This window comes from Artemia sp. Qi Xiang Cuo, chromosome 16 (assembly GCF_049724085.1).
Source record: "Artemia sp. Qi Xiang Cuo chromosome 16, ASM4972408v1, whole genome shotgun sequence".
NCBI lineage: Eukaryota > Metazoa > Arthropoda > Branchiopoda > Anostraca > Artemiidae > Artemia > Artemia sp. Qi Xiang Cuo.
The window spans coordinates 31,006,061-31,032,353 of record NC_142809.1 but is presented as its reverse complement, the minus strand read 5'-3'; the positions used below and the strand labels follow the sequence as shown (position 1 = coordinate 31,032,353).

At 36.1% G+C, this 26,293-nt stretch overlaps 1 protein-coding gene across 1 annotated transcript in view; it reads right to left on the bottom strand.

Annotated features, from left to right (window-relative positions):
• Positions 1-23,957, bottom strand: part of LOC148942779 (guanine deaminase-like) — a 123,670-nt gene extending 99,713 nt beyond the window's left edge. The window contains exons 1-2 of the mRNA XM_089102353.1: positions 23,606-23,957; positions 13,603-13,691 (exon numbers count right to left, since the gene is read on the bottom strand). Of these exons, the coding sequence (XP_088958479.1) occupies positions 13,603-13,691; positions 23,606-23,761 (245 nt within the window). The 5' untranslated portion in view covers positions 23,762-23,957. The remainder of the gene's footprint in view (positions 1-13,602; positions 13,692-23,605) is intronic.
• Positions 23,958-26,293: the final 2,336 nt, after the last annotated feature.

The following is a 26,293-nucleotide window of genomic DNA, read 5'->3' as shown; positions in this document are numbered from 1 at the left end:
AAAGGGAACAAAGGGGGGGCATGTTACTATTGTCCAACATGCCTTTCTAGATTCCGGTCAGATATTAAGTTAAACAATCATATGAAGCATTGCAAGCGTCACGGTTGTCAATCTGTGCAAACAGTTAGCGGTGACAGGGCCATCTTGCGATTTAAGAACTTTCAAAATTCACTCTAACAGAGTGACAAGGTGGCCTTAGACTGCGAAGCCGCTCTCATTGATGTGTATGATCCATTGAATTCAAATCTTGTTAAAAAAAACATGAGGTCATTGCATTCTCTTATGCTCACGCACAAAGAGACTCGTGTAATTCCATGCAATTGGTAGTTGAGAGATTGGGTGGGGATGATTGTACGCTCTCAGCCGTGACAGCACTCATTAAAACAGAAAATAAATCGATATCACGGCTGCGAAATACATCCTATCCAATGACTCTATCACCAGAGGACGAGTTGACCATTAAAACTGAAAAAATATGGTGGGTTTGTAAGGGGAATTTGTTGAGGGTAATGGGAAAGAGCTACCGGGGACAAGGCGAAAGGGGGTAAAGGGATGGTCTGTGACCACGATCATTTGGGCAACCCGATTGTATCGGGATTGAGCAATTTTCGTGGAGTGGCCCATCAATCGTGTAATTTAAACGTTAGTCAACAATTGTTTCTAACTGTTTATATACACAATTCCAGCTATGACATGAAATTTATTTTACCGGCATTGGCACGATTCCAACGAGGTGGAGTTGTAGATGGCGCATGGTTAGATGGTTCGTTTTCTTATAATATCATACCCAAATCGTCTGAAAAGCTGCTGCTCTTAGAATTCAAATGGCAAATAATAGATAACAATAAATTGTGCATAAATAAGATCCGTTTTTTAGACGCCTTTAGCTTCTTCTCCAAATCCCTAAGACAACTCATTGAAGTACAGAAAAGTGACGATTTTAATAGTTTCCCCCTCCTTAGGCAACACCTCCTTAAACAGCAGCACTTTTCAGACGGTGAAATGTATGATTTATTAACGTGTAAGGGTATATATCCGTATGACTACTACAACTCCACCGCGAGGCTTTATGAGGAACAATTGCCGTCTATCACCTCATTCTAAGATTCACTTTACGAGCGTCAATGCACCACTGCCGACTATGAATTTGCCAAGAGGGTTTGGGCTAAGGGAGGGTGTATAAACGGGTGGGAGTATTGTAGATTGTGCCTGGCAAGTGATTTGTTGATGTTGCTGGATATTGTGTGTAAGAACATGGATAACATCTATAGGGAATTTTTGTTGGATTTTGGTTATTATTTTTCCACTCCTCATCTGGTGATGGATTTAAATCTTAAAATCAGTAATGAGGAAATAGGCTTGATCACCGACTTGGATCAGCATATATTTTTAGAGAGATCAATGAGGGGAGGCTAAGTTTTTCATAGAGATCGTATACTTGAAACTGATCTGACTCGACAAGACACCGGTGTAAAGTCGAATGCAGTTTTCTTATATATGAACTCCCTTTATCCGTCGGCAATGTCTCACTACTCTTTGCCGTGTGGAAATTATAAATGGCATAACGATCCTCGTGCTTCAGATTTCCCCAACATTGCCAATGTTGAGGAGAATGGGCCACAGGGATGGTTTTTTGAAATCGATGGTGAAATACCCGCGGAGCATCATGACTCGGTGAAGGATCTTGTTTTCCCGTGCATAAGCAGAGCGGTGACTAGGGACTCTTTGAGTCCATACAATATTTCTAAGGTAGAGGATGGTGGTGTGCGCTGGACACCTTCAAAACAAAAACTTATCGCCGACCTTCACCCGAAAGAGAATATTGTTTACATCACGCTCTTTTGCGTTGGATGGTAGCCAACGGTTTCAATGTCACAAGGATACAAAGAGCCCTCCAATTCGACCAGAAACCCTATTTGAAAACGTTTATTGACACTTTTGTCGATAAACGTTCCGAAGCAAAAACGAAGGTTGAAAAGGAAATTGTTAAACTCATTTTGAACTCAGCCTTCGAGAAAATGTGTGAGAGTGTACGTAATCGAAGTTGTTGTGACGTTGTGATTGACCCAAAAGAATGTGCTAAAATCGTTGCCGATCCAAACTTCACATCATTCTCCATCATAAACTCCAGTATGATCCTCATGAATAGAAAAAAAATGTAGTTCTCAATAAAAATATTACAGATGCCAGCGCAATAACCGAAATATAAAAAAAACTCATGTTGTCATTCTAATACGATGTGTGTAGGCGCCAATGGCCGGGGGAGGGAGAAGTTCAAGTATGTTATGGGGATACCGATTCACTTTTGCTAAAAGTTAGAACCGCGAATTTATTGGAAGATTTGGAAAAAGCCGTGCACATTAGCTCTCAAATGGACTTTACCAATTGGGACGAGTCCATTTACCAGGAGTTAGTGAAGTGCCAGGCCCCAAATCAGTTATTAATGTTAAAATCAGAGACGGGAAGTGACTTGATTTCCAGTCGTGTGCTTGCAGGTCCGAAGGTGTACTGTGTGCCAACAAACAACAAGAAATCAAAAAAGTTTGCAAAAGGGTGCATAAACACTACGTGAATAAGAATTTCGACATGAACAACTCAGCAGTTTTTTTTATAGCAAGGCAGAGTCGTATGTTTTTTTTTGTAAATAAAAGTGTTCAAATTGTTTGTTTTTTGGCCCCGTACCCGCGGCGGGCCCGGGGGGGGGTGGGGGTGGGCACCCCTTTTTCCAATTGTGATAAGTGCTTTTTTTGTGTTTTTTATTGAATTTGTTATTTGATAATGCCTTTTTCATGTGTGTGCGTATGTATTCATCAAACATGTAGTATTTTTTTTGTAGTGATGTTTTTATTCTGTAAATAAAAACCATGTATCATTCTTAAGAAATGTTTTCTTGTTCTTGTTCACGAATATGACTAGGGAAATTACTACTACTATTTATTGAAGGGAATGATACAATGTGCAATCAGTTGTGTTTTGACATCGATGCGAGCTGTGTATCAATTTAAAACTCCATTTAGATCGTTTCTCTGCAGACCATCAATATCCGACAAAACAAAATTTTCAACAAAAATAATTCAAAATCTTGACAAAATGTTTTTAGAAAATCCAACTGAAATTTACTATTGCAATAGTGTTCGGCAAGAATCCTATGATAGAATAAAAACTATTGCCTAAACACGAAATTCATACATGGACTTGACATTTTCAACAGTATTAAATCAAACTCCTGGTTGATTATTGACGATCTGGCTGAGTCCATTGAAGAATGGTCTCAGGAGATGATATAATTGTTCAATGTCCGATCTCATCATCAACGGATCTCCGTAACCCTAGTTCTACACAATCTGTTTCAGCAGAGCAAGTGTATGAGAACACTTGCTTTGAATTGCACCTACTATATCATCTACAGGGTTGTTCATGATTCCAGTTCCCTCATAACGTTAAACAGACAGTTGTATCCGGATGAACCGAAATTCCTACTCTCGGCCTAGAATCAGGCTACCAACAAACCCTAGGGATAAATTCTATTAGACCTGAATAAGAACACACCCGAGGATCTGCGTGTAGTCACCGATATTTTTGACAATGAAATTACTGTATATCTGCAGGTGAACAGTAAAAAAGGTCGTTAGTTGCAATCATGGCACTGAAGAAACTACATGAACATCGACATTTATTCACCGTCCTAGGTAATTCAAAACCATGACTTAGGAAGGCCATACTCAAACATGGTGTCGACAGAGAATTCATTAATTTCGTATCTGAACTTTGTTTAAATCTAACCGAAGGCAATGTTCAACTGACAGAAGGTGTTAAGCAACAGACAAAGCAACATCGTTCCCTTGTACGGTCCCTAGCATCAGCGGCAAGCAAAAATAAAGGAAACGATTTTAAAAGAAAAAGACTTCTTCAAGCGGGTGGTAACTTCTTTACACTATTAGTGCCAATCATTGCAGGACTTGTAAGCAGTTTTCTCTAGAGAGAGAGAATGGCCAAACTCTATAAATTGACTCCAATTGAACTCGCCCTTTCGCCAAAGGAACATTTCGAGGACAATCTTAATAAATTCATTAACAATGAGACAATTGCCGACGATGAAAAATTAATTCTGCTTCAAAATGCACTTTGCCGAGTGCACAAACACAAGTCCTATCGTGAGAGACCCCTCAAAGTAAATGTTATTGATCCCAATAAGGAAATGACTCCATCATCATCATCATCATCAACAACAACGATAATACCAAAAGAACAAGATTTATCTAAAGTTATGAAAAGTGTTGCAGATCTAATGCCACATTCCTATCGTGAACAGTGTAAAAGACTCTTGACACATCTCAATGACAATGAACATGTTCAAATTGATGCCAATGGGAATCAGGTTGTAATCCATGGCAAGACCTATATTCTACTTGATTTATTATCAGATTTGGTCACAAATCGTAAAAGACTTGTATCATTTGAGTCACCTGCATACATTTTTAAACTCATCAAACTTTCCAAAAAGCCTTAGGCTATTGCCATTAAACATATTTTAAAACGATTAAAGGAATTTAGTCAAATATCAAAAGATGTTTTTAAATCATTTTCGGAAAATACCGCTAGCACGCCAAGTCGAAATGATTTGACAAGAGTTATGAGTGGGGGAGTCAAACGAAGACGTCTTAATATCACTGCATCCCCCTCACCATCACCTGTTAGTATGCAAATGGGCAGTGGATACTTCACTACGTGTTTACGTTCAAAATGGTTGAAGCATTGAAACATGTTTATGAGAATATTGGTGCAGTGGGAAGTTTAAGTTCACCCACCACACTTGCTCAAGTCATTGGACTTGAAAAGAATCGGGTGGCAGAGTATCTACTGAATGAATCAAGTTAAACTCTACATCGTAATCGTAGAGTTCTTGGTAATCACTATCGAAAAACTAAAGCCTTTTACCCATTACAAATATTGCAAGCCGATCGTTCGACTCTAGATGCGATTCAACAGCGTCATAATCACCCAAACAAGTACATTCTACTTGCAATCAATGTTTTTAGCTATTACGCATGTTCCATACCACTGCGGTCAGAGGGCGGCGATGAGGTTGCTCAAGCTCTTGAAACCATCCTCGAAAAGGATGCTATAAGAAGATTCAAACGGATCGGGGTAGTGAATTTGTTAATCCTCATATAAAGAAGATTCTACTGAAATATAATACAATCCTCTATCATAGTCATAGTCCAATAAAGGCAGCATTGGCCGAACGACTGATAAGAACTATTCGTCTTTTAATTTATAGATATTGCACTTTAAAAAATACTGCTGCTTTTATTCATGATTTGGATAAAATCATGTTGATTTATAATCAACGTCCACATCGATCCCTGTCCAACTCAACCCCAACAGAAGTTCATCATGATGTCAATACATTTGACACTTTTCTTAAACAGTATTCCAATGGTGGTGGTGGTGGTGGTGTTGGTAATGAAAAGAAAAACAAGAAATTCAATGTTGGTGATACTGTTCGAATCAATCGAACTACTAATGTTTTTCAAAAGGGTAATTACTTATGGTCCACTGAACTTTTTAAAGTCTCCAAACTCTTGGACACTACACCCATAACGTATCGTCTCTGTGACATGGTACTATGGTACTAATATGGTACTATGAATGGATATGGTACTATGACGGATTTGTGTCGTGCAATCAATAGAAAAATCTCATATCGTAGGATTGTTACCTTCCTTTTTAATTATTCAATGGAACATGATAGGATTTACATTACCTCGCCTGTTGACACTGAACTGATTCATCTTAATGATAATCTGAGAGATGTTCTTGGCTTTAAACAGAATATGATCAATGGGAAAAACGCTGGAACTGTTAGCGGGATGGATCAAGTTATTTTTGCTGATTACCCACCTGGTCTCGCCTCGGACTCTTGCATATTTCTCTACGTGTCCTTTGTGGAAACATCGAGAGTTGGTAATTCAAATGTCCCCCTCCTACGTGTTTTTGAATGAAAAACAACCCATGAACACGTTCATCACTATAAAATAAAGCACGTTCAGTATGTTCCTGTAAACACTTCGTGTTTGGAACTCTGTCAGTTAACACTAAGAAGTGAATTAGGTGATCCTCTAGCAATAACAAAGGGTTTGGCCGTGATTACTTGTCATTTTCGACCCATTCGGCGACAACAACAACAACAAAATGGCTAATAGAAAAAATATATTTGTATGTCCTGATATTGATTGCTATGTTACGGCTCTCCAACCACGACAATTGTGTCATGGAATGGACTATTATAAAGGCTGCTCGTCAATGTTGGGCTATGGGCTTGGCAGTTGGTTGGCTAAGCTGTTTCGCTCTGCAATACCGTTGGCTAAAAAATATATTGCGCCGGTTGCTGCAGATTTTGCATCCTCTACGCTACACGATTGGGGGATGGTAAAGATTTTAAAGAAAGTGTTTCAAAAAATATCAGGTCCAGCGCACGATCCCTTGGCGAGCGATTGAAACAAAGTGGAAAAAGTTTTAAAAGGAGGAGAACCATCTCTTCAGTCATCAGTCTCTACTCAGGTTAGAAGCGAAAGACATCATCATCACTCTTGTCAAACAAAAGTAAGAAAAAGAAACCAAGAAGCAAAATTGTTAGATCGAAAAGGGATTTCTTTTCCTAGATGGCATATCTACCCCACAAGGAATCTCATCCCACTGTCACCACATCTCCAAATCTTTTCAATGCAGAAAGTGTTGATTTCAGTTTAAAACATGGGAACTATTAACATTGCTATCCATAGCAACTCCTCTCTGAAAACATACATTTTCAAATTTACTCCAACGAAGACTACTTCATTGATATATCATCAACATTTATCGATTTAAAAGTTGTGGTGAGGAAAAAGTCTGACAATTCACCTCCCTCCAACGTCGATTGAATATCCTATGAGAATGGTATATTACACAATTTATTTAAACAAATATGTGTCTACATAAATGGAACATTGGTGATCACCAGCAACAGTCTATCAAACTATGCTAGTTACTTACAATTTATGTTGATGACTCCAATGGCATATAATAAATTGAGAGTTCTGCCAATGGGGTATGACTATAGAACAAATGTTGATACTGACGGTGAACTCACTTGGGCAGTGAGCAAGGAGTATCATTTAGTTGGTAGACTCAATCATGAAATATTCAATATATCCCAAGGGATGCCCCCCAATGGTAAAATTGATATAAAGTTACAACTTGCACCGTTCAATTTCATATTGAGAAAAGCACTTGATGCAGAACCCGATGCTAATGTCAATCTAACTTCGGCAATACTCCATGTGCGAAAACAACAGGTTATGAGTTCTGATGCTTTGGCAATTGAAAAATCAAGAGCCTCTGGAAATAATATCAAACTGCTCGTTCCTCAGACAATCACAAATCAACGTCATGTTGCCACTGGATCAAGTACATACACCGATTTTTCCTTTATCAATAGTGAAATTCCTTCAAAACTTGCCTTGGCTTTTGTAAAAAGTGCCAGTGTCATAGGATTGTAGAAATGCTTACCAAGTGAATTTGAACAATTTAGAAGTTCCCCCTTTGTATATAAAGTAAATAGAATTCATCTCAACTATTTGTCCTTTGTCAAATCCTATGAACCGTATATGGATTGAAAATACAGTCCCAAGATCGAGAATCTCAACTGTATGAAAATGGTATTACCGATTCAATGTTCGCAAAAAGTCATGGTATCATTGTTTTGGACTTGTCTGGTACTCAAAATATGAGTATTGTCCGAAAAAGTACTGTACGTATAGAGTGTACCTTTGAAAAACCATTGACAGAGAGTGTAACATTAATCTCACTCAATCAATTTGAAACCTATTGGGAAATTACCCCCGATGGTAGTGTTCTTTTAGACTTGGCACTATGGAAACCAATCAAATAATCAATGTATTTACTATGGATCTTCTTATTTCCAAATATAAATCATATTGTATTCCATCAGATTTCCTCCATCATATTCATACTGTTAACAAAACCTATATCATTGTTAATAATGGTCCTTCGACTTTGTAGACGGGTCATTGACTACGCATCTTTTAGACAGCGGAGACTATGGGATTTTTTGATCCTCTTAGTCTGCTATATGCATTTCACAAACCCCACATCAAAAACTATCTTGAAGGAAGTGGGAAACAATTAATCAAAATTGGATGCGAGTACAGGATCTATCGTCCAAAAGCTGTGGTTCTCATGCATTTCATTTTTCGATGTCGTGATTATACTTTCAGTGAATTTCTCAACATTTATGTACACAGTCCACGTTTGAATGACTTTCTAGTAGAAAATACCCTCTCAGACCTGTACAGTATTGATTTCAGTGCCCTAAGAATAAAGTGTTTTAAAAATGTATGTGAATTTGTTTATTATTAAAATATATATGCACTATAAAAAAAAGTCGATTGTCTTCATTTGTTTAGATTTCTTCTTCTTCATAGTCATTTAGATTGTCATCATCATCATCATAGTCATCGTCGTCGACAACGATTAGTGGTGGCAGATCATTTGGATTCAACTTGTACTGATCCTATTGTGCAAAGTCCGGATCACATTTTCCACAATATATTGTAACTTCATTTTTATTAAAGATTCTTGTGAATTCAGTGGTACTATTACGATTCATATTGAAAAAATCACCTGGTTCTATCGGATTATTTAATGTAATGTTGCACACAATATTTTCATATGAAGAGTCACTTTCTGTCACAACCAAATAAAAATCGCTAGGTTTATAATCATTACTTGCATTGTCCACACAACGATGACGCAGGAACCATACTCTCTTCATGTTTATACAATTGAAACGTGCTCCAAATTCTTCTTCCCAATAAAATTTAAAGCCGCGACGATACCAATTCCTTAGAAATAAACTGAAGTCACGTTTAGGGTTTTTTCCAATCATACCAGTGTAAGTATTTTCCCACTGGTCACACTTATCAAAATGACAATTGGAGCATACTTATCCATTAGGATGAGAGTCACAAGTCTCTTCAAGACAGGTATTACCGTCCTTAATTTGTACAGCATATCCTTTATGCAATTTACACGGAGTGCATAGTCTACACTTTTCATTGTAGTCATCAACTGTAGTAGAGTTCTCACATGAAGACCAGCTGCCCAATGTATATAAACATAGTGAACATGTATGATACATTTTTCCGATGTTGTCCGTCTCACTGCCAGAACGAAACTGACTCAAAATCAATAAAAAAAAATAACATTGTCTTCTAGGAGGAGGAGGAGTAATCGAGCATCGTCACAAAAACTTATTTCTTACTGTTTTAAAGAATGAATTTCTAGGTAGTGGTTAAAAGCAGAATCACAATGTCATTATGCTTCGTTTCAATTAATATATCAATAAATTAAGTAAATGCATTTGATTCGCAATGCATAAGCTTCATACAATAATCCAAGGATAGAGAATCAGATCCCATTATACAGTTAAGTATTTCTAGAGAAAATATTTTCCGTTGAAGAGATAATTCCAAAAAGTCATCATCTAACACTAAACATTTTTCCAATTTACTAGATTCCGTAAGATCTTCTGTTTCTCAAATCCAATCATTCTTGAAACTCCCACTATCAACTATAGACTAAAATAACAATAGCAAGTTTCTACTTTGTGCATAATCTCGATACCTATTGGACAACACCACCACCACCAACCACCATAGAGAGAGAGAGAGAGTGGAGTAAACGATCTTCTAGAGTGTCTAATCAATAAAAAAACATTATACAAAAACATTTTTATTGACAGAAATGTAATAAAAGAATATATTTTCACTCTGTTTGCGTTAGGTGAGTCAATCCATTTTCCTCAACGTGCTTCATAATAGCATTCAATCCATGCTGTAGTCGTGATAAATACATTATACTAACTTTTGCAGCAAAGCATAATTGTTCATCCGACTTAAATTTACTCAATGATATAACGTATCGGCCAAACATCTCATCCTACTCAAATATTAGTCGGGAGTCTTTTCCAATTTCAACTGCTACATTGGGGCCCATTGTCTTCACAACATCACTGTCGGCTCCTTCGAGGTGTAATAGTGTGAAACTACTCATTTTCACCATATTTTAACGTTTATTTCTCCAATTTGAAATAATGTAAACTAATCAAATTCAACTTATTGACTGAGATACTAACTCGGTATCGGACTTTTTATATCCACGCTCAGTGTCAGAGTGAACGAATCACTAGCATGAAAACATCACGCACTTTGAACAGAGATCAGCACGAAATTTTGCACGGTAGTTAAAACCGGTCATTGCACTGTCTGCTTGTATTGGCGGGAGTACTGCCCGCTTGAAACTGTTATAGCTACACCTGCCCGCTCTTTTTAATTGATACAGTCATTTGCTACCATACTCGTACCTTAGATTGATACAGTAATTTGCTACCATCCTCGTACCTTAGATTGATACAGTAATTTGCTACCATCCTCGTACCTTAGATTGACCCATTACTACTAGTTTCTACGACAGCGCTTTCTATAAAACCTTATATGCCCCCAGGGCACAACTTAAAACCCTTGCCCTGAGGGTTGTGGGGGAGTGTCCACCTCAAAAACATATTTTCTATCTGAAAATCAACTACGCTGAACAAAATGGCTATCTCAAAATTTTGGTTTGATGTGTTTGGGGGAAAGATGGGCGTGGGGGGGGGGGGGGGCTAGTTGCCCTCCAATCACTTTCGACTATTAAAAATGGCACTAGCTACTCCAATTTCCAGTCAAATGAGCCCGTTTCAAATTTTCTACTTTCAACTTCTTCGATACGAAGTGCCCGGGTATGGTGAACCAAAAAAACAAAACATTGTGCCCACATCGTTCTTTACTTAGGCATCGCTAGCGCGCTGCCTATGATTTCTGTTTGTTTTGGGTTTCATTTATTTATCGATGCTGATTTGTGGTAGTTTCACGCTTGGTAGATTATTTGATTTTATTTTTGCTCATTTTTTGTTTAATGGTATTTTTTACTTTTCTTTGAAAAACCTATTTTGTGGAAAAAGTTTTTTTAATTAATCCAAATCAAACCCAGGCCTAACCTAGATATAATTTGAGGTACTGGTCCCTCAAATCCCTGGTCAATTGCTTTTCAAATGTGTAAATCAATAATTGTATGTTGATTAGTACCGTTCTACGTTTAAATTTGCATTTTCAATTTTGAATAATATTTGAATATACTTAAAAAATTGGCGATAAATAGTAATTTTGGTGAAAAGTCCTTGTTAATATTATTACTAAAGAATTTTGGTTGGTTGAAAAGGAGGATTGTTTGCATGGATGGAAATTCTGTGAGACTTTCGATCTTCTACATAACTGAAGCCATCACAATCTCTACAATAGGATTTTCTTATTGCTAAATACATTGCATACATTTATTTAACTACATTGAAGTACTTCATATGCATAGAAATAGAAAAATATTACCATTTAAAATTGCTGAAAACTAAGTTCCTAACAGTATTTGCCACGCCAAAGATATTTCATGGCGGGGCTGATGATGACCTGCCTTGCCTTTTCCACCTCTGTGCTGGTAGATATGGGAATTTAACATATTAGCTGTATAGACAAACATTTTAATTAATTCTTTCTCCCCTCCCTTCTTCTTTTAACATTTATCTAAAGCCTCATGAAGAGTAAGCAGTTTGACCATTAAAATGTGCTTTAGTAGGAATCTACCCTACCCCCACCTAAACAATGACTCACGCACACCCCTTATTATAGCTGATATGCAATTAAAGATCACCAAAAGTAGAATAATTTCATTACAAATAAAGGGAATGAACTTAGTTGAATCCAGTACTATCACCGTGGGGCATTACTTCTTTTGCAACTGGAAAGCCTAAAGAATAATTATTGATATTTTTAAATCAATTAGCTTCACAAGATTTTAAATTGATGGCAAATCCTTCCTCTTCCGGGTAAAGTCGTAGTTTGGTGCCCTAAATCCCCTAAACTGTCACCCAACCACCACTGCTATTTTGGCGTCTGGCCTCCCCCGTTGGAAAATTTTATGTCAGCGCCCTTGCTCTTCATTTTTATTTTCAACGCGTTTTTGGATTTTGATTACTTCAGACAATTTAGCAATGACCTTTGCCTTAGCTGCCGTAAAGGTGTTGTCACAATTGATGGTGCTAAGTTTTGTTGTTAGGCCTTCCTTTATTCACTCTTGTGGTGGGAGGGGAGAATCATATAATTCATCAAACCTTTGGTTTTCTTGTTTGAAGGTTAAATTGTTATAATCCCATTCCAAAATATATACAAATATTTTTGCTATCACCAGTTTTTTTATCTTTAAGCAATTTAATGTAAACTTGTCCGTGCATGAAAATCTTCAATTTTTCCACATAGGTGTTTTACTCAGACTTCTGACCTATCATTTTTTATGGGAAAATATCCCAAGATACCAATTTTCTCGAAATATACATAGACCTATATATATATATATATATATATATATATATATATATATATATATATATATATATATATATATATATATATATATATATATATATATATATATATATATATATATATATATATATATATATACATAAACCTTGACGGAAACATCTTTTTATGACATGGCGGATGACATTAAAAAAGTATTTAGTAAATGTATATGATTTGTACATGTACATGATGAAGTACATGATTTTTGGTTAAAGTAGGGCATTAAATATAGGTTTCGCTTGCCTCCCTTCAACTTTCTTACAATGTATATGCAAACTTTGGCACATACATAAAGAACTTAAGCGATACACGATCAAGAGTATTTTTGAGAATTTTCACCTGATAAGTTCTGTTTTATGTTTTGCAAAATATAGCTTTAATTTTTTTTTTTTTTTCAAAAGGACTGAGACGTTGAATAAACTTGAGAAGGAATCACGTCCTAAGTTCTTTGAAAATTTACCTTTTCAATTATATTTTTATTTGGACTGTAGGCGGCTTGGCATCGTTCATGCAAAAATGGAAGCTTTGTATCATATTTCTCATTCTGTTTCTTATTTCATCTTCCACTGTTGTTCTTTGTCCTTTTGTATTGTTTTTTTTTACTCTTCATTTTCATTCGTCATGCATAGCCAATGCGGTCTTAACCTATTTTTTGTTTATCTTCAGTTACTCCTAATCCCCTTGAAACTTGGATTATCAAGACTCCAATGTATCCAGCTAGCGAGGCTCTAACACCCATCTTGTGGCATTAAGAAAATTAGAAATTTTTTTCTAGAAATCTTCCGGTAACCTTCAGCTAGTCTGTAGCCCTTCTGTTCCTGTACCTTCGGGAGGCTCATGATGGGTGAAGATATCCCTTGAATTTCTACCATGGATTCTTAGCCGGTCATTTATGTTTCATTTCAAGTATATTAGTGGCTCACATGTCTTAGCCCTTCTGACGAGATAAAGTTTGGCTTGTATTTTTTTGTAATATTAAGCTTGGTGGGTGGAAAAAGAAATATTGTCTAAGACATATTGATATAATATTTTAGAAGAGTGTTTTTCAAGTTTTTACTAAGGGTATATGTGAAAGAAATGTTGACTTAACCTTTCATCCAACACTTGTATTTCATCCTTGTTGAAGTGAAACGATGCTCTTAGCTCCTCTTCCTTTTCTGGTGACTCCAAGAAAATAATCTATAAAAAAAAGCTCAATTTTAAACAAATTTTTTTTTTTTAGCAAACGAAAATTATTACTTTGCAGCCTAGACAGCATCTATCTATAAAACGAGTTCAAATACACTGACTGATAAAAAAAAGCTAAAGTGCTTTATATTTCTGGTGTACAAAAATAAAAAGTAATCTGTTTCTTACATGTGTGTTTAGTGTGTTCACTAAAACTCTAGTTTTTTATAATCCTACAAATATGAGAAAACATGATCAGTTGGCTTATTTGCACAGTTTGCCTAAATATAAGTGGTATAGGCTGCAAAGCAACATTTTTCTGCACTTCAAGTTGTAATTTCATTCTTCAATTTCGTCAGACATCTTCGGTTTCTAAGATTTACTATATGACAGGAACAAACAATACTTTTCTGACTTAGAAATGTTACGTATCAGAGGGAACGCTATGGCGTTGCCTATAGTAAAGGCCATACGACTCCAAAGTTTTATTATTTATTATTATTATTTATTATTTTTTCCCAGAGGCACTTCGTATTGAAGGGGTCGTCGCATAAACTTCAGAGAAGGCTCATTCGATTGGAAATTGAGAGTTCCAGTGCCCGTTTTAATTGTCAAAAGTGATTGGAAGGCAAACTACACCCCTTCCGCGCCCACCATTTCCCACAACACATCGAAACAAAATTTTGAGACAGCCATTTTGTTCTACGTAGCTGATATCCATATAGAAATTCTGTTTTTTAGGAGAACACTCTCCCACAGCCCTCAGGGCAAGGTTTGTAGATTATGCCCTGGGGGCATATAAGGTTTTTTATACAAAGCTTTGTCGGAGAAACTTCAAAAAGGCCTCATTCAATTGAAAATTCAAAGGGATATTGCCCTTTTTAATAGTCAAAAGTGATTGGAGGGTAACTGATCCCCCTTTCACACCCACCTTTGCTCAAAACACATCCAATCAAAATTTTGAGATAGCCATTTTGTTCAACGTAGTTGAAAATTCTGGAAATTCAATCTCTGAGGATCACAACCCCCGATAGCCCTTAGAGCAAGGGTTGTAAGTTAACTCCTAGGGGCATATATGGTTTTTATGGGAAGCGTTGTCGTAGAAACTTCAAAAGGGCTCATTCTATTGGAAATTTAAATGGCTAGTACCCTTTTTAATAGTCAAAAGTGATTGGAAGGCCACTAACACCCCTTCTACGCCCACCATTTCCCCAAACACATTAAATCAAAATTTTGAAATCGCCATTTTGTTCGACGTAGTTTAAAGTTCTGGAAAATATACCTTTGAGCTGGACACCCCCCCCCCCCCCCTTACATTATTCAGGGCAAGAATTATAAGTTATGCCTTGGGAGGATACATGGTTCTTATGGAAGGAATGCTCGTATAAACTTCAGAGAAGGCTCATTTGATTGCAAATTGAAAGTTCTAGTTCACTTTTTAGGCGTCAAAAGATATCGGAGGGTAACCAACCCCCCTCCAATCTTTTTTACCAAGATTTATCCGATAAAAATTTGGAAACTATAGTTCAAAGATCAGATAACAAAAACTCCGGTGTCGACACAACCCCCCATGGCCCCGGGGCAGGCGTTGTAAGTTATGCCCTGGGGGCATATAAGGCTCTTATGGAAGAAATGGTTGTATAAACTTCAAAGAGAGCTCATTTGATTGGAAAGTGAAAGTTCTACTTCACTTTTTAAGAGTCAAAAGAGACTGGAGGGCACCTAGCCCCCCCCCCCCTCCAAGCCCTTTTTTCCTCAAACCCCTCCGATAAGAACTTTGAGATACCCATATTTTTAAAAATAGTTCAAAGATCATATAACGAAAACTCCGGGGTTGACACAGCCCCCCAGGCCCCGAGCGCAGGCGTGGTAAGGGGGGAATATATGGTTCTTATGGAAGGGATGCTCGTAAAAACTTCAGAGGGAGCTTTTTTGATTGGAAATTGGAAGTTCTAGTTCAGTTTTTCAGAGTCAAAAGAGATTGGAAGGCAACTACCTCCCCCCAAGCCCCTTTTTCCCCAAATGCATCCTATAAAAATTTTGAGATGGCCATTAAGTTAAAAATTGTTCAAAAGTCAGGTAACAAAAACTCAGGTGTTGACACAACCCCCCAAGGCCCGAGGGCAGGCTTCGTAAGTTATTCCCTGAAAGAAATACTCGTATAACTTCAGAGAGGGCTCATGTGATTGGAAATTGAAAGCTCGAGCTCACTTTTTAATAGTGAAAATAGATTGGAGGGCAACCAGCCCCCCCCCCCATGACTTCTTTTTCCAAACTCATCTGATGAAAATTTTGCAATAGAAATTTGGTTAAAAATAGTTCAAAGGTCGGATAAGAAAACTTTGGTGTTAATACAACCCCCAAGATCCTGGGGGAAGGCATTTTAAGTTATGCCCTAAAGGCATGTATGGCTCTTATGACCTATGAGCATTATATGGTCATTTTTTTTTAAGTTTTATTTTGAAATAAGGAATTTTTAAGAACTTGAAACTTTTTGCAATCAAAAACGAACAAAAATTAATTAAAAAAACTTTCCGAAAAATAAGTTTTTCAAAGAAAATTTAAACTTAAGCTTTGCAGATACAAATACCTTTTAAAATTAAAACTCAAAACGACAAAAAATTACTACTTAAGAATAAATGTAACACAAAATGAACAGAAATTATATAAACAATGATAGCTAAAACATATAACAAGTAATAATATAAATGAATAAATAGATCTTAAAGCGAGTAATGCTTAGATGGAATATGAAAATCAAGCTTCAAACGAAAAAAATATTTTCCTATTGAATTATAAATGAAACTTAAAACAAAAAGAAATTAAATAAACAATCAATGCAAACAAACATACAATAGATAGTAATGTAAATTAATAAATAAATCTTAAAACGAGTGAAACTTAAATTGAAAATGCAAATCAAGCTTGAGACGAACAAAAATCACCATAAAAAGGAGAGTAGGTAAGACCTCCTCCTCTTACTGCAGAAGCATAAAACTTGCTACGTTTCTGATGCTTCACCAAAAACTACACGCGTCTTTAACAGTCTTTGAAAGTATAAATAACGTCACATTCAAAATTTGATGCGTAATGATGTTGGTTGTTGAAATATACACCAGTACAATAATTTATTTCACTCTAATTTTATTTTTATTTTCAATGCTGCAAGAACTGAAAAAGAAAATATTTGTAATATAATTCAATTTCAGTGAAGCGCCAATGACGCAGTAGGCTTTTGGTTGTTACAGTTAAGGAAGGGGGCAGTATCCAAACTCTTGTTTGTAGTGAAACTATATTCGTTTTGAACAATTTTAGAAAGAACTAATAAAGTAAATTGAATATTTGATGTATAATGATATTATTGCTGAATGGTCATCAGTTCAAAATTTTACTATAATTATAATGTTTATTTTCAATATTAATTACAAAAGAAAATATTTGTAAAAAATTTGGTTTTCACCAATTTTTACCATGCCCCATCGATGGGGCCTTCACCCCACGTTGGGAATCACGGATCTACATAATGGAACGGAGAGTTAACTTCAAGTGAATGACCGTTACGGTCCGTTCTTTCAGAGCACTAATGGAGTCTTTCAAGGATGTGCTGTGACCCCAAAACTCTTCAATTTCATCATAGAGTATATTATAACAAAGACTATTTCATGTTTCAGATTTGGGCTTAAATTTGAGGAATATGTTATCTCGGATGCTGACTTAGCCGAGGACTTGACCATTCTGGCCGACTCCCTGGAGAAACTACTGGAAACGCTCCCAATTTTAAGAGAAGATGTGTCAAGTTTTGGACTTCAGATGGCTCTCTTCTTTCTAAGCTGTAAGCAATAATATCTAAGATGTCATGAGCAGACTGAACTGCTACCTTTGGAGAAAAACTAATCATAAATATACTATGAAGATTCATATTCTCAACACTCTCGTTGGCTCTTTCATACTCTACGGAGCTGATACGTGGCAAGTAAACATCAGCCGCAACTCTAAAAACCATTGATGTATTCTAGCCAAAGAGCCTGAGCATGACTAAAGGTATGTGACGGTTTCACCTCGTCAGAAATGTGAAGTTATTTCCGCTCACCAAACACTTTTGGTTTTAAACCCAAACGAGCCCTACAATGGCCGGGCACAAGCTTCAAATCGCCTCCATAACTGCACGAAAAAATCATTTATGACTTTCACCGTATCCTAGCCGGCCAGAAGTGACTGCACGGTCTGCCTGATAAACGATAGCCTGACAGCCTGTCCGTGTTCCTGGCGATAGCAAACATCGTACTTAGGGAAGCAAAAGTGCTCACCATGGACCGAAGTAACTAGCCAGATGCCATTCTCTTCACCGATTCCCTCCGGGTAGGAGATATATGTTAGGTAAGTCAATTAAAAAATGTGATTTTCTTTTTTTTTCACGACAGGTATTTTAAACCATCTGTTAACAGTTTTTAAATAGTGTACTTTTGATTTCAATGGTGGACTTTTATTTCAATTTGATGTTACGTTTGAGTCTCTTTTTCGAAATTCGTAAAATGTTCGGTCGACATGATTACAAGCCACTGACCAATAAAATGTGAATGAAATCCTCTCTTTCAAAATTAATGGAAATTGTGATGTTACTAAATGGTTTCTCTAGAGACCCGTCCTTAATTTCAGTTACTATGCTAATGCTGCAAGCATGCTTAAGTTCAGTGTTTTTTGTTTTTTTTTATTGTTGTTGTTGTTGTTTTTTCTGTCCAATTCAGTTTGTTTTTGATGCTTGTGTATTATACGGCACTTACTCGACTTTACGCTGTGTCAAATTCAAAAACCAACCGGTTTCTTTGCTAGTTTCTTCGTCACTTTAGAAATAAATTTGGGCTATATATTTGCACATTAGGGTGGGTGGTGGTAAAGTAAAGCGGGTCTGCATGCAAAATGTGTTAGGTATGGTTATTCTGCATATTATGAAGTAAATTGGGTGTTGTATAACACACAAGTACCGTCTTTTTTTTTTACAAATGTCCTATTTTCATTTATTTATTTATTTTCAAACAGTTCGTGGTAACGAACTGTAAGTAAGGAGCGACCCGGCTCAATGGTAACCGAAACTGTAGAAACGGAATTTTGATACCAATAGATACATCAAAAGAATTATATTTTAATGCTTATTTCAAATATATAAGTTTCATCAAGTTTAGTCCTACCTATCAAAAGTTACGCGCCAGAGAAAATTTGGCTGATTTTCGATAAAAGGGGGAAAAAAACCCTAAAAGTTATAGAAACTTATTGAAAATCACACCATCATATTCAGCGTATCAGAGAACCCTACTGCAGAGGTTTCAAGCTCCTATCTACGGGGTTATGTGGGAGGATCTGTTCATGAAGGAGGTTTTCATGGGGGACGGGATATTGCTATGAAGGGCGCGCCGGATTTCCCAGCATTATTTAAAAAAAGATCAGAAATTAAATATATAAAAAAAAAGTTTTCAACTGAAAGTAAGGAGCAACATCAAAACTTAAAACAACAGGAAACATTACGCATATGATTGGGTTCACCCCGTAGTCAATACCTCGCTCTTTAAGCCAAAGATTATTTAGTACTTTCATAAGAGCTATCTATTCTAATTAACGGCATTTGTGATTAAGGGGTCATTTTTAAAGAATTGGAACAAAATTTGAACTTTAGCTTGAAGAGCAAAATATTGACTAGGGGGCGAACCCTCTAATATACGTATTAAAAATATATGAATATAGAAGTTCGTTACTTAAGTTAATTCGTAAGTTACGTATATTTATTACTAATAAAAACGTTCGTAAATAAAATTAAACAAGTTTCAAGTCAGCCATTTAACCACATAAAAGTAAAATTAATATCCAAATTTTGTTTTAATTATTCATGTACGGTGAGCCGATATCAAAACCTGCATTAATTCAAAAACCTTCACAAATTAAATAAGAAAAAAACAAGTTTTTTTTAACTGAAAGTAAGGAACGACGCTAAAACTTAGAACGAACAGAAATTATTCCGTATATGAAAGGGGCTCTCCCCTCCTCAACGCCTTGCTCTTTACGTTAAAGTTTGACTTTCTCACAACTCTATTTTTTCAAACAATGAAAAACTTTAGCGTAGATAGCGAGGCGCTGAGGAGGGTACAACCCCTTTCATATACGGAATAATTTCTGTTTGTTTTAAGTTTTAACGTCGTTCCTTACTTTCTGTTAAAAAAAACTTGTTTTTTTTTATTTAATTTATTCAGAGACCAACAAGACTACATTTACACAAAGAAAGAGCATGCACTGAGATTCTCCTCCTTCAAGATTGGTCCAAAGGACTATCAAAAGTAATTTTAAAAATAAGGTATAAAATACACCCTCAGGTTCCAGGGACCAAACTCCACTCCCACAAACCCACACCAGGAAAATACTCCGAATGCCAGTAATAGGTACTTATTTACTTATGAGAGGCAATCGTAGTTTTTCCCAGGAGTGATCAGCGGGGGATGTGGGATAATAATTGTAAATCTGTAACACAAGTACGTAGTAATCTAGTCGACATAATACTTTAAAATAAAGCCCAGAACAATAAGGGAGCACAAGTGATCAAACAGTTCGTAGTAACGAACTGTAAGTAAGGAGTGACCCGGCTCAATTGTAGCCAAAACTCTAAAAAACAGAATTTTGTTACATCAAAAGAATTGAATTTTTATACTGATTTTAAATATTTAAGTTTCATCAAGTTTAGTCTTACCCATCAAAAGTTACGAGCCTGAAAAAATTGCCCTATTTCTGAAAAAGCGGGAAACTCCCCCTAAGATTGATAGAATCTAAATGAAAATTAAATTATCATATTCAGCGTATCACAGAGCCCTACTGTAGAGGTTTCAAGCTCCTACCTTCAAAAATGAGGAATTTTGCATTTTTTTGCCAGAAGAAAGAAAGTTTATTTGTTTGTTTGTTTTTTTTTCGGTTTTTTTCCCAGGGGTGAAAAAAATACTCCGAATGCCAGTAGTTGATACTTATTTACTTATGAGAGGCAATCGTAGTTTTTCCTAGGAGTGATCAGTGGGGGATGTGGGGTATTAATTATAAATCTGGAACTCAAGGACGTAGTAATCTAGCCGACATAATACTTTGAAATAAAGCCCAGAACAATAAGCGAGCACAAGTGATCAAACAATTCGTGGTAACGAACTGTAAGTAAGGAGCACAGTTTATAGAATTATCCAGTAAGTTTATCGCAGATCATTTCTGGTCTTCATTCTCGGTACGAACAAAAAGCTCCTCCCACTTATTTCTGCATTAGCGGGTGTTAGTCTGTTTCCGATTGTTTCCAACAAAGTGCATTATTCGTAATAGCGGGTTTCCACTTGTTTCCGATTGTTTCGCGTCTGACTTGTCTACCCGTAAAAAGATCAGATGCCGCTTATGTTTCTATCTGCAAAAACGTTCTCTGGAGCACTCGCACCTTGGTCTGGGTTTTTATAATGGGTGAGATAGGGAAAGATCATACTGGATAATTATATAAACTGTGGTAAGGAGTGACCCGGGTCAATAATAACCAAAAATCTAAAAAACAGAATTTTGATACATATAAATACATCAAAAGAATTGAATTTTTATGTTGATTTCAAATATTTAAATTTCATCAAGTTTAGTCTTACCCATCAAAAGTTATGAAGGTTGAAATATTTGTATTATTTTTGAAAAGGGGAACTCCCCTTAAGAGTGATAGAATCTTATTGAAAATCAAACCATCATATTTAATGTATCAGAGAACCCTACTGTAGAAGTTTCAACCTCCTACCTGCAAAAATGTGGAATTTTGTATTTTTTTTATTTTTTTTTACCAGAAGAAAGATCACGGATGCGTGTATATTTTTTTTTTCCAGGGGTGATTGTATCAATCCAGTCGTCATAAAATATCGTGAGAGGGCTCATTCGAACGTAAATTAAAAGTTCTAGTGACCTTTTTAAGTAACCCAAAAAACTGGAGGGCAACTAGTCCCACTCCCACGCTCATTTTTCCCCAAAGTCACCCAATGAAAATTTTGAGATAGCCATTTTGTTCATCATAGTCGAAAACCTAATAAATATGCATTTGAAGATGACTTAATCCCTTACAGTCCCCGGGGGAAGGGCTCCAAGTTATGCACTTTGCCCATTGTTTACGCCTAGTATTTGTTACTTGGAAGTATGCAGACGTTTTCAGGAGGTATTTCTTCTGGTGGGAGGAGGGTCAGAGGAGGTTTCTACGTGGGAGGATCTTTCCATTGAAGATATTGTCATGGGGGAAGGGACATTTCTATGACGGGAGCCACCGGATTTCCCAACATTATTTTAAACAAAATCAGAAATTAAATAAAAGATTAAGTTTTTGGAACTGAAAGTAAGGAGCAACATTGAAACTTAAAACGAAGAGAAACTATTACGTATACGAGGGGTTCTACCCCTATTGAATACGTCCCTCTTTACGCTGAAGTTTTTTTCGTACTTTCAAAAAAGCTATCTATTCTAATTAAACGGTCTTTGTGATTCAGGGGTCGTTGTTAAAGAATTGGATTAAAATTCGAACTTTAGCGTAAAGAGCGAGGTATTGACCAGGGGGAGAACCCCTCATTTACGTAAAACGGATATAGAAATTCGATGCGTAAGTTACGTCAGATCAAGATTTCAAGAAAGCCATTTAGCCAAAAAAAGTAAAATTAGTATGCAAATTTCATTTTAATCATTCATGTTCGGTGAGCCAAAATCAAAGCTGCTCACCGAACACGTTTCAGAAATTAAAAAACGTTCAAAATTAAATAAAAAACAAGTTTTTTTAAACTGAAAGTAAAGAGCAACAATAAAACTTAAAATGAACAGAAATAATTCCGTATATGGAATGGGCTATCCCCTCCTCAAAGCCTTCCTCTTTACGCTAAAGTTTTTTTTTATTTGTTTTAACAAAGAGAGTTGCGAGAAACAGTCAAACTTTAGCGTAAGGATGAAGGCGTTGAGGAGGGGACAGCCCATTCTATATACGGAATTATTTCTGTTCGTTTTAAGTTTTAATGTCGCTCCTTAGGCTACTTTCAGTTTTAAAAAAAAACTTGTTTTTTTATTTAGTAACAACAATGAACGACAGTGATCAGTGGGGGATGTGGGGTAATATTTGTAAATCTGAAAAGTAAGGAAGGAGCAATCTAGTCGACATAAGGTTCTGAAACAAATCCCGGAACAATAGGGGAGCAAAAGTGAACAATATTGTTCAGCGGAGGATGTGGATTAATAATTGTAAATCTGTAAAACAAGGAAGTAGTAATCTAGTCGACAAAAGATTTTGAAATAAACCCCAGGAAAATGGGGGAACAAGATAAGGTAATTTTAGTCTGAAAATAATCCAACATGTTTAAGAGGGTTTGAAACCAATAAATGCTTCAGCTTCCGACTGAAACGGCTCCACTTTAAAAAAGTTGGAAAGTTGGCAAAATTTGAGATAGCTCTTAAATAGCATGCTACTACACAAATACTTTTTATTACTATGCATTTTTATTACTTTTTATATATTTTTATCACTCTTTTGTAACTCGGGAATGGTAATTCTTAATCCCATCCAAATGTTTAAGTAGTCTTCTAAATTCCTGCTTTTGGGCTCATAACCTCTTCCATTTGTTTCTAGGTTTTTATAACTGCTCCTGTAATCTCTGTAAACTTACTGTTTTTCTAAGATTTTTGCCCCTCTCTCGAGAAATACCCCACGAACAAACAAGTGCTCTTGCAGTAACGTACAAAGGGGGGGCCTTGGGCCCAGTCCCTGCCGCCAACACCTCTAAATTTTTCTGCGTTTCCGGGCACTTCTTATTTGTATTAATAAAAAACTCATTGTTGGTCCCCAACCTCCTGTAAAAAAATTTCAGCGTGCGTGGCTATGCGTTCGTGCCTGAATACTTAAAAAATATAAATACCTTTCCGTTTTGGACTCCTATCACTTTTTCTTCAACTGTCATTTGGCTTCCGATTTTTAGATTTTTATCGATATATTCGCTTTGGGTTTCTTTATCTTTTGCCATATGACATTTCCGATGATGCACCAAAGTGCCTTTAAAAACTATAAAATCCATTTCTTTTTGTTATAGGTTAACCTTCGCCTATGTTCTAAAGAAAAAGACTAATCATTTTTTTCTTTTAGACTCCTTGTCCGTGCATCTAGCCAACAAAAAATTACGATAATGAGTTTATGACGAATATAAACTTATTTTAAGTAAATAGTATGAGAAATCAATAGATGTGAGACAGAGACTGAGAAGCGACTTGGAGGCCACTGGGCGGCGCATATCAGACAGGTACAAGACTGACATTCAATATTGGCTTAAATTACCAAAGATCATTAATTCCTAAGGAAGATGCGACATGCTGGGCATGATGTAGAATAGATATTTCTACCAAAAAGATGCCAGTGATTTGACAAAGCTAAAACCACTTGAAAACCTAAAAAGAGCCAAAATTACTACATCTAATGAAAAGAAATCTAAAATGAATAGAAATTTAACTGAACAATTAAGCTTAAATTGAAACAAACAGAAACAGTGGCGTTACAGCGGAAGGCCAAGGGAAGCATGTGCCCCTTTGTTCCCCCTATTGATTCTGAAACTTTTACTTTTTTTTTACTTTTATTTAATATAATAAACAAAAGCATTAACCATTACAAATAGAAAACACTAGCCAAATCAAGGTAAAATTTCAATTTTTACACTGGTATCTCACACTTTTTACATACTTCCCAATTTATTCTTGCTGCTTTATTTCGTAGCACTTGCACACGCTTGTAATTGACATAAAAGTTGCGGCTCTATACTACACTTCCATATGATATATACGGGTAAATGGTTGTAAAATATATCATACGAAGAGTAGGCTCTGGCAGAATATGCTCCAGTCTTCTAAGAATTTCTACTCCACGTGCAGTTTTTGCAGAAATAATGTCATTATGATGTTTCCACGAAAGATTTGAATCAATTAGGAAGCTAAGGTACCGTAGTGAATTTACATGTACAACAGGATTCCCACACAATAAGACTTTAACACATACATCAACAGAATCACCCAATCTACAGAATGTTAGTAAAAACGTCTTCTCTACATCTGAAATTCGTAATCACCTCCAGTCTCTTGAGAGCATTGTTGGCTTTTAGCTATTTAATCATCAGCTAATTTTACAAATACTGTTAGCGGAGTGTCGCCCGCTAAGAAGTAATACATACATCCTGCAGACACAGACGCATCATGTCCACACAAACTAGATAAAATAAAGGACCCAGCACAAAGCCCTGAGTCACATCACACTTCACAGGAAAAGACTATGAGACTACAGAATTCAAAACAACTTTAAGGGATCTATCATAAAGATAGCTCTCAAACCATCTTAAAAAAAACTCTTTTTATTACAAGACTTATCATTCGACGAAACAACCCTTGGTCGTCAACCGTGTCAAACACTTTTCTAATGTCAATGAAAATAGATACAGGCATATCACCTAAGTCTGATGCTCAGTTTACACTTTGAACCAGGTGCTGTAAGGCGTGCATCGTGAAGTGACCCTTACTAAACCCAAACTATATCTGGCTCAAAAGCCTATTCTTCTGAAGGAAATCATAGAACTGTTAATGTACCACTTGAACAGATAGGTACAATTGATATTGGTCTCCGGTTTTGATATCTGCTTTACGATCGCCTTTGTGAAGGGGAATAACTTACACCACATTAAGCTGCACCGTAAAACTTACCTTTACTATCGAAACATTTATGATAAAACTAAACAGGTGAGAATTTATCCTAAAATCACTTTAAAAGCTCGAAGGGACAAACCATCAACATCGGCAGAATTAGACTTGAGCGACTGCACAACTTCCAGCACTTCTTCACTCGTGCACGGCTAGAATTCCATATTTAATGTTTCACCACGGACGTCATTAATATTTTTGCACTGCATTTCATTATATTTGTTGGCAATACTAGATTGTAACTCGTAACCAATATTCAAGAAAAAATTAGTAAACCTATTTAGAATTTCAGTTGAATCACCACGTTTACATCTTTTCAAATTCATGTCTGTCGTGGTCTCTTTTCCCTTACCACTCATGATGTCATTTAAAACATTCAATGTTTCTTTCATATTACCTTTACTTTCCTCCAACTTAATTCCATAATATTCAGACATCGCTTTTCTCCTCAGTATATTAACTAGATTTGTTTGCTTTGTAAATAAAATAAAAGACTCAACACTTCTGGAATCAAAAAATGTTTCATTAAGCCAATTTCTTAATTTCTTAATCTTTCGGGCTAATGAAGCACAATTTTTGAAATGCAGGTCTTACCCTGGAAATGAATAAGGTCATATGGCACACGCAGACAAACATTATTTTTTTGGCTTTAACTGGGTTATAGGGGAGTCATCATCACGGGCAATTCCTCTAGATAAATAATCTTTCAGGCTAAATTTTCCTACTTCAGTCCAGACTGCCACCTATTACCAGTAATAAAATATGCCTATAAGAAGCAGCAATATTGATACAAAAAAAAAATAATTCAAAAAATAAATTTAATATTCATAATATCTGAGACTAAATGTAGTCAGCAATAGAGCGGATTTTTT